The 8,403-nt window shown below is 44.9% G+C and overlaps 1 protein-coding gene and 1 pseudogene across 1 annotated transcript; both read left to right on the forward strand.

The window, feature by feature from the left end:
- The first annotated feature begins 397 nt into the window (after positions 1-397).
- On the forward strand, positions 398-2,653 carry LOC125542594. The gene is made up of 2 exons (XM_048705675.1): positions 398-648; positions 2,324-2,653. The coding sequence occupies exons 1-2, from the start codon at positions 530-532 to the stop codon at positions 2,460-2,462; spliced, it is 258 nt and encodes an 85-aa protein (XP_048561632.1). The 5' UTR covers positions 398-529; the 3' UTR covers positions 2,463-2,653.
- A 2,244-nt stretch (positions 2,654-4,897) lies between these two features.
- LOC125546575 lies at positions 4,898-8,403 on the forward strand (annotated as a pseudogene).

Below are 8,403 nucleotides of genomic sequence, written 5' to 3' on the forward strand. Positions count from 1 at the left end.
AACCTACTAATTAAAACATGACTAGCAAGCTTTTAAAAATATATTTTGGGTTGGGCTGGCAGCTTATTCTAGAAGCTCAAAAAAATCAGCAAAAGAACTGGCCCTAGGTAAGTGCATCCGCTGGATCAATAAATGTAGTCGATGCCATGTTTCCTGCACTTCTGACAAACTGGTCAAGACGTACCGGCATAATTAGTGAGTGCATCCGCTGAAGATAAATAATTTGGACTTTGAAATGACGATGTTTCATCAGTTCCAAACAAAATAAAAAATCGCAGAGAAGTTGGACACGGACTGCGCAAAACCCAGAGCCCAGTGCCATCCCGGGCCGGCCCATCCCCAGATCGACCTCGGCCTTCTCCGACCCGTCTTCTTCTTCTTCTTCGTCCACAAGAAAAGACGGAAAAAGGAAAGTTCCTTCTCTTATTTACCACTCCATCCGAGAAAACAGAGGAGAAAAATCCTCCGCCGCTAAACCCTAGCTAGCTCGAACCCCGGCGAGGCCAGAGAGAGGGCGGGATCCGCGGAGATGCCTTCGGCTTCGTCGGCGGTGGGGAGGCTGCAGGCGGCGGCGCAGGACGCCGCCAACTCCTCCTCCTCCTCGCGCTCCGCCTTCTCCGACCAGCTCCTCGTGCCCAGGGAGGCAGGGTATGTCCGAGCTCCCCCTCCCCCTCCCCGCCCCCTCCTCTGATTCGAGATTCGATCGATGCGCCCTGTTTTAGCTCGCTCGCCCGGTAGATTGCTTCGATTTGGGGGCGGATTTCGCGGTATGCTGCCTGTAGTTTGGGGGTATGAAGCGTATTGTACTGTACACTGTGGTAGTAGTAGCTGACGCACATGTATGAAATCCCTTGCAACACCTGCACCGCATGTTTTCTCTATGCTTATCATCAGAGCCGAAAGCTTGACTAAACGAGTTAAAGTGATTTGATCTGTAACTGTAATATATATTTGGCAGGGGAAAGCTTCAGTTATGTGTATGTATGGCAGGACAACCCAATTGTTCGGTTTCTGTTTACTTTTATGCCAGTATTTTGGGTGTCTATGACATCTCTTGTTCCATATGGCGTTCTGTTTCTTAACCGATGCCAAACCTTAAACCTGAGAACAAGAAGTAGGCTGGGCAATGTACTCTGTATGTTGTACATGTATTTGTGGAACTTCCAAGGGCGCGCTTGGAATCGATGTATTTAGATACGGAGGTGTTTCACTTACACCCGTATCTTACCGTCCGCAGAGCAATTTACGTCTGGAATGAAACGACAGGCGGAGACGTGTGTATTATTTACAACTGTATCTAAAAGAAAAACGGGGATCCAAACAGGGCCTAAACAGCAGATATTTGGTTGCCAGTGTACATACTTAGCCACGTTGATTTAGGAGATCGCAACTCTGCCTCACTATGCAGTTGCTGAATTTTCCATATCCCACTTCTGCAACTGTACCCTCTGACTTCCCCTGTGCCTCCTCTTCTGCCTTACCCTCCCATGCTCATCCTCCTGCTTTGTGCCGTGCTGCCACTGTGGTGCTGCACCAACTGACGTTGCCACCCTTGAGCAGTGGCTGCAGGGGATTGAAGAAACCTGACCCAGTTGATTTTTTTATCCTAATTGAAATTTTGATATATATGGCTCCAGTTTATTTATTTTTGGTCATTAGTTGATTGAAAGCTGCTTGATACTTGTAGGGGAAAGTTTGGTTTCTGTTTCATTTATTTATACAAGTTCTAGGCGAAAGATTTGTCCCCCCCTTAGTTGAAATTGGAAGTTTGCACTAGTCCGAAGTTCTATCAGAACCTCCAAGTTTAAAGACTGGAAAAATCAATTGCAGGTTCAAACATCCAGTAGATAGCATGCTTTGAAATTTTTTGACATGCAATTGAATGCTGGGGATGGAACAAAGACAATGTAGAGGGTTGGGGTGTGCATCTGCCAACCAAAGCTGCAGTCATCTACCAAATAGACTCTGTGCCTATATAGTGAAATCTGTATGGCACATGCATGGCATCTACTTCCTCCGTTCCGAAATATATGTCTTTTTAGACATTTCAAATGGACTGCAACATACGGATGTATGTAGACATATTTTAGAGTGTAGATTAACTCATTTTGCTCCGTATGTAGTCACCTATTGGAATCTCTAGAAAGACTTATATTTTGGAACGGAGGGAGTACTCTCTAGTCTTCGTTTCTAGATTTAGGCTGCAGCCGTAGCATTTTTAGTGATGTAAACGTTGACAAGTTGTACTGTAAATCTGTAATCCCTGACTCAAGTTATGCTCCTTGCAAGTTTGCAACTGACGTATGATCCTTTGGTATTGCAGACGGATGGTGTCTCTGTCGGCTTGCGCGAAGTTCGGCGCTGTCAGCTTTGTGGTTGGTGTCGTGGTTGGCTTCACCCTGAATAAAAGGCTGCGCCGGTGGGCTGCCAAGCTGCTCAAGAGAATTAAGGACGATAACTAGCAAAGCTAGTGCATTTAATCTTGAAAGAAATTTTGTTGGCAAGTGTGGTCTAGTTACATCTGTAGTAACTCCAAGTTGAACCTCATTGACTGCTTGGATCAACTGTGATGGATACAACATAGTCTTTTGTAAACTGTATCACAAAATTCTCTTTTGGGGAGATCTTTATTACTGGTGCAGATTCTGCAGTACATCTCTCGTTGACCGTAAACGTATGGTGCCGTTGTGTTGAAGACTGGCTTTCATTGCTGGTTGCTGAAAATGATGAGCTAATGTTGTTTGGTTAAATAATATCCTGACAATTGAATTAATAATGTAAGTAGCTACTGTTGTTTGGGTATCCAATTCATTCCAACTGAGGGCTTTGCTGTTGCTTGGCTTTCCAGTATATATATGCTGCTGCTTGCTCAGGCAAGGCATCAGGTTCAATCATCAAGAAAGAAAAAGTGAGCCACCTTGAGTGCTTTTGCTTTTGCCTTTTGCTGCAATGGTGGGTGGGAAGGAATAATTAGTGGGTTAAACAAATTAAGATAAGCATCATTAGCCCGCTTCACCTCTATTTTCTTCCAGCCAGCACCAAAGCCTGCCTTTATGCGACTAATTCTTGCTTCAGACCAAAGTGATTCCCGGCTGAGTTCGCCTCCTCGAGTGTGCTTTTCACCGATTTCCTGAAGATATTGTTCTCTCTGTTCTTCCTCTTCTCCACACGCAGAGGAAAAGTTTGTCTTGATCCTCTCAAGTTCGTCGTTCCTTCCCCGTTGGTCAGGTCAACGTAGAACGACGTCTCCTTCCACGGGAACGCGTGCTAGATGGCTGGCAGTGTCGCTGCTTGCTGCGCCACCAACTGCTATTGCTTCTCCTGCCGCTCGGCCTTCATCGCACGCTTCACAGCCTGCCACTCGATCTTCTCGTCTATCGTGCCCATCCACACAGGCGTGCATGATATACAACGACAACATGCTCGTCCACGACCATGATTGCCCAAGCAGCGGTCATGGCTCCTCCACAGGCTCGGGCGCTGGTGGTGCTGGTGGTGATGGGGCATGTTGGTCACCCCTCCGGCCGCCGATTCAACCAGCGCGTGTGCAAGGCTAGGCCACCTGGCGAGCTCCTTGCACTCTAGCTCCTTGATGGACCTCCTTGTGGCCTCCTCGAGGGCCACAATGTAGGCCTCCTAATCCCCCCCCCCCCCCCCACTCACCATGACTGACAGTGATGGTGGAGCGGTGAGTGCGCGTGGTTCACGGGGCACACCCTTGAAGCACGACCGACGACGTTGGTCGTGCTCGGTGGCGAACCACGCGTCCTAGTTCGGCAAATCCACTGTGTACGTTGGGTCGTGGCGAAGGTCATCCAGGAGTAGAGCACGACGGTGCTGAATTTCCATCAGCTGTGTGCTACCTGAGTCCGGCACGGTCGGCACCGGAACCCTATCGAGGTTGAGGTGCCACTCGCACGGCAGGTTCACGTCGGGCTACGACACCGGCACACCATGCTTCCAGAAGTGCTAGCAGTGGTGCACCGACACATAGAGGCAAAAGTGCGACCGCCGACTAAGATGGACTTATCTGTTATCATAAACTAGCCAGTTTCCAATTGTATTGCCCAAAAGTAACAACCTAGTCACCTATATAATGTACACTTGTAACCGTTAGATAAATTGTACAGAAGACCAAACAAAGGAGATTCAACAAGGCCATGGAACAATTCACATGCTCCAACCATAGGTCGAGTGGATGATCCTAATGATCAGTGAATGATCCTAATGATAAGCGGCTTGTGAGATGATGTTGCCCCTCCGATGATTGGTGATGTCTGTGCTAGAGCTTGCTTACCGCCCATCAAGGTAAGAAGTGATGGCTGCAAACGTATTAGAGTATATAGTTCATGAAACCTCTATCTATCAGAGAAAAACAACTCAGTTGAGCCAAAACCAGAGCACCAATCGAAGGGCATGACTGGACGCCATCCTTACTAGCGTCCAGGCCTGGACGCCATCCATACTAGCGTCCATCCTGAACGCTGTTATTCCTAACGTCCTTCCTATTTTTAAAATTTCCACCGGCCCTTTACCAGTTTCGGAATTACAGAATTATCATTTACTATTAATAAAAAAATCGGCCGTATATACTTGACGCAACATTTTCTTTGGTTCCGATTGATATGTAGACTGCAGACTGCTATGCAGCTGCCATTGGATGGCGCCCTTAACTAGGCAAGACAAACTAATAAATATTTTTGTATGAAAAACTGAAACACATGTAAATTTGGGAGCACAAAAACTTGAACTTAGTCCTTGATACATGGCACTACTCAAGGTGCTGAATCTATATGTATGTTGCATGCATAGCTTTCGTTAGGCAAAAAAATAGTAACTAAGTAGCTTCTAGTGTATCTGTAGAGCCTTGTCTGATTTTTGAAAGCATTCATTTTCAGCTTCCAAATTCTGCTATTCTCAGAACAAGTCACTGTGGCGGTTTGGGTGGATCTCCCTTGCCGGGTTTGTCTAATCGATGGCAGCCATACTTGAATCGTTGCTTGGATCATGTGCCAGTAAGTTGCAGAATATCATTACAGATGAGGCCATACTAATCCTCGGGGTGGAAGAAGAGCTCAGAGAAGTCCTGCGACGAGTAGAACTGATAAAATGTTGCATATATGATGCTGAGAAAAGGAGGACAAAAGAGCTAGCAGTAAACAATTGGCTCGGCCAACTGAGAGATGTTATATATGATGTTGATGAAATCCTAGATGTGGCTAGATGTAAAGGAAGCAAGCTACTTCCTGATGATCCTTCTTCATCATCAAGCAAATCAGCTGCATGTGCGGGCTTCTCAGTTTCCTCTTGCTTTTGTAACATCTGGTCACGTCATGATGTTGCTGTTCGGATTAGAGGCCTCAACAAAAAGATAGAGAACATTTCAAAGGACAAGATATTCTTAACATTCAACACTAGTACACAACCTGCTGGAAATGGTCCAACATCCAAATTGGTAAGAAGTTCCAACCTCGTTGAGCCCAACCTTGTGGGAAAGGAGATCATACGTTCTAGCAGGAGGTTGGTGGACTTAGTTCATTCACACAAGGAAAATAAGTCTTACAAGCTTGCTATTGTTGGAACCGGGGGAGTTGGTAAGACAACACTAGCTCAAAAGATATACAATGACAACAAAATAAAAGGAAGCTTTAAGATACACGCATGGATTTGTGTGTCACAAGATTACAATCAAGTTACTCTTCTGAAAGAGGTTCTCCGTAATATTGGTGTGCATCATCAGCAAGGTGAAACCATAGCCGAGCTGCAGAGAAAGCTTGCAGAAGCAATCAAGGACAAGAGTTTCTTTCTTGTTCTAGATGATGTGTGGCAGTCAAATGTTTGGACAGATTTAATAAGAATTCCAGTAAACGAAGCAGCTGTTGGAGTAATATTGGTAACTACAAGAGATGATCAAATTGCAATGACAATAGGTGTGCAGCATATCCATCGAGTTGATCTCATGTCAGTAGAGGTGGGATGGGAGCTACTTTGGAAAAGCATGAACATTGACGAAGAGAAAGAAGTGCAGAATTTAAGAAACACAGGAATTGAGATTGTTCGTAAATGTGGTCACCTCCCTCTTGCAATCAAGGTTACCGCTAGTGCTTTGGCAAGCAGAGATCTAACGGAGAATGAGTGGAAAAAGTATTTGGGCAAATATGCTGGTTCCCAGAGCATGCTCTTGGATGAAATAGAAGGAGCTTTGTATCTAAGCTATGATGAGTTAACACATCATCTGAAGCAGTGTTTCCTTTATTGTGCTTTGTATGCTGAAGATTCTATCATAGAGCGTGCAGAAGTTACCAGGTTATGGATTGCTGAAGGATTCATCGAGGAGCAGCAAGGCCAACTACTAGAAGACGTAGCAGAAGAGTACTACTACGAGCTAATACATCGGAATCTCCTCCAGCCAAATAGGTTCATTTTTGACCAGGTTGAATGCAAAATGCATGACCTCTTAAGACAACTTGCTTGTAATATATCAAGAGAAGAATGTTTTATTGGAGATGTTGAAACTTTAAGGGGTGAAAATATGTCAAAATTGCGACGTGTTACTGCTGTCATTAAGAAGGATACGTTAGTGTTACCTAGACTGGATAAGGTGGAGGTTAAGGTGAGGACTTTCCTAACTGTTAAGGGTCCATGGGGAATTGAGGATACATTGTTCAAGAGATTTCTGCTTCTTCGTGTTTTGGTATTGAATTGCTCATTTGTAGAAAAGATCCCAGGTTATATAGGAAAATTGATACATCTACGTCTACTTAATTTTACGATTCTTTGGTCGGCGGTATCCCACCTGGTTTGGTACCACTTGTTTTTCATCATTAATACACTTGATCCTCAATTATGTACGATCCTGTGTACATCTTCCAGCCATTGGGCAACTACCTAACCTGAAATATCTGAAAATAATGGGAGCACATGCAGTTACCAAGGTTGGACCTGAGTTATTTGGTTGCGGGAAGGGTGATCCCATATGCAGTGAGTTAGTTGCTTTCCCTAAACTTGAATGGTTGGTCATCAATGATATGCCCAGCTGGGAGGAGTGGTCCTTTCTTAATGAAGACGTTGTTGCTGATGATGAAATGGGAGAGGATGGAGCTGTTGAGATTCAAAAGGAGGATGCCCAATCTGCAAGGTTGCAACTGCTGCCTCGTTTGGTGAAGTTGCAACTCATAGGTTGCCCGAAGCTGAGGGCTCTGCCGCCACAGCTTGGAGAGGACACTGCCAGCTTGAAGGAGATCCTTTTAATTGGAATAAACAACTTGAAGGCCGTGGAGGACCACCCAGTGCTCTCTGAGCTTCTTACCATTGAGAATTGTGAAGGCCTGCAGAATGTCTCCAACCTCCCTCAAGTGACAGCGCTGCGTGTAGGTGCTTGTCCAAATTTAAGCCATGTAGAGGGATTGGGCAGTTTGCAGCAGCTGGGGATGGGCGAGGATATGCACGAACACCATGTAGAGATCTCTACACGCTGGGTCCCTGGGCTTCAAGATGAACACCAGCGACTTCATGGCGAAGAACTGGATGTCTACATGTGGAGTTAGATTGCACAAGGTATATATGACACTCCATACTGGTTGGATATTTTTTATTGTATATTTGATTCTCTTAGCAGCCATGATTCAGTTTTCTCCCTCAGTGGACTCGTGCCTAAATTGCATCTTTGTTCAGTTTTGTGCCACTATACATGCTTATGCAACAGAAATACTTAGACCTTTTACTGATTATTCCAGAATTAGTACTTGTCCATTGGCAGACTGCAAGCGTGCAAGTTATTAAGTGTTGTAAAATGTTGCTCTTAAGTTGCTTACATTCTCATAATTATCCAGGTAGAGTTTATAATATTGGCATCTCCATTAACAGATATGAGTAGTAATAGTTGTTGAGGCATTGGTCTCTTATTCAGGCAAACTATACCCCAGTTGTGTATGTGACGTTGTGGAAAAACAACCGAAATTGTAGCTACACTCATGCTTGATCTCAGCATATACGGAATTGTACCAACTCTTGGTACGTATGTGTTTATGACTTTATGTGCTTGTCAATTGTCATAGTTGCTAATTATTTCGGTGTGTTTCGCTGGCGGCGTAGGACTGATGGCCCGTTCGCTTCGATGGGCAAAGCACCAAACGTACTAAGTTGAGGAAGTCTCTCAATGTTGAAGATGCGCAAGTTCCATGATGGATGTGTAGCGAGCTGGTGAAGAAACAAATTTCTTTGGGCAGGTGCCCTGGAATGTATCGATCGTTGTCTTGTGTGTGGGTATGCTTTCACCTTTTGGATTTAATCCAGAAATTTCGTTTTATTTGTTCCTGAACTTGGGGCCTTTGCTGTACTGAACCTCCATGGCACGGTTGGCGCGATTTTATTCTTTCAATGGAAGTGATGGATTTCCTTTTA

Source organism: Triticum urartu, chromosome 3 (genome assembly GCF_003073215.2).
Source record: "Triticum urartu cultivar G1812 chromosome 3, Tu2.1, whole genome shotgun sequence".
Lineage (NCBI taxonomy): Eukaryota > Viridiplantae > Streptophyta > Magnoliopsida > Poales > Poaceae > Triticum > Triticum urartu.

Bases quoted from the DNA above. Each gene is read 5' to 3' on its own strand.
- LOC125542594 (XM_048705675.1), top strand. From the start codon at position 530: ATGCCTTCGGCTTCGTCGGCGGTGGGGAGGCTGCAGGCGGCGGCGCAG. The intron at 649-2,323 runs GTATGTCCGAGC...TTGGTATTGCAG, and splicing joins CTCGTGCCCAGGGAGGCAGG to ACGGATGGTGTCTCTGTCGG.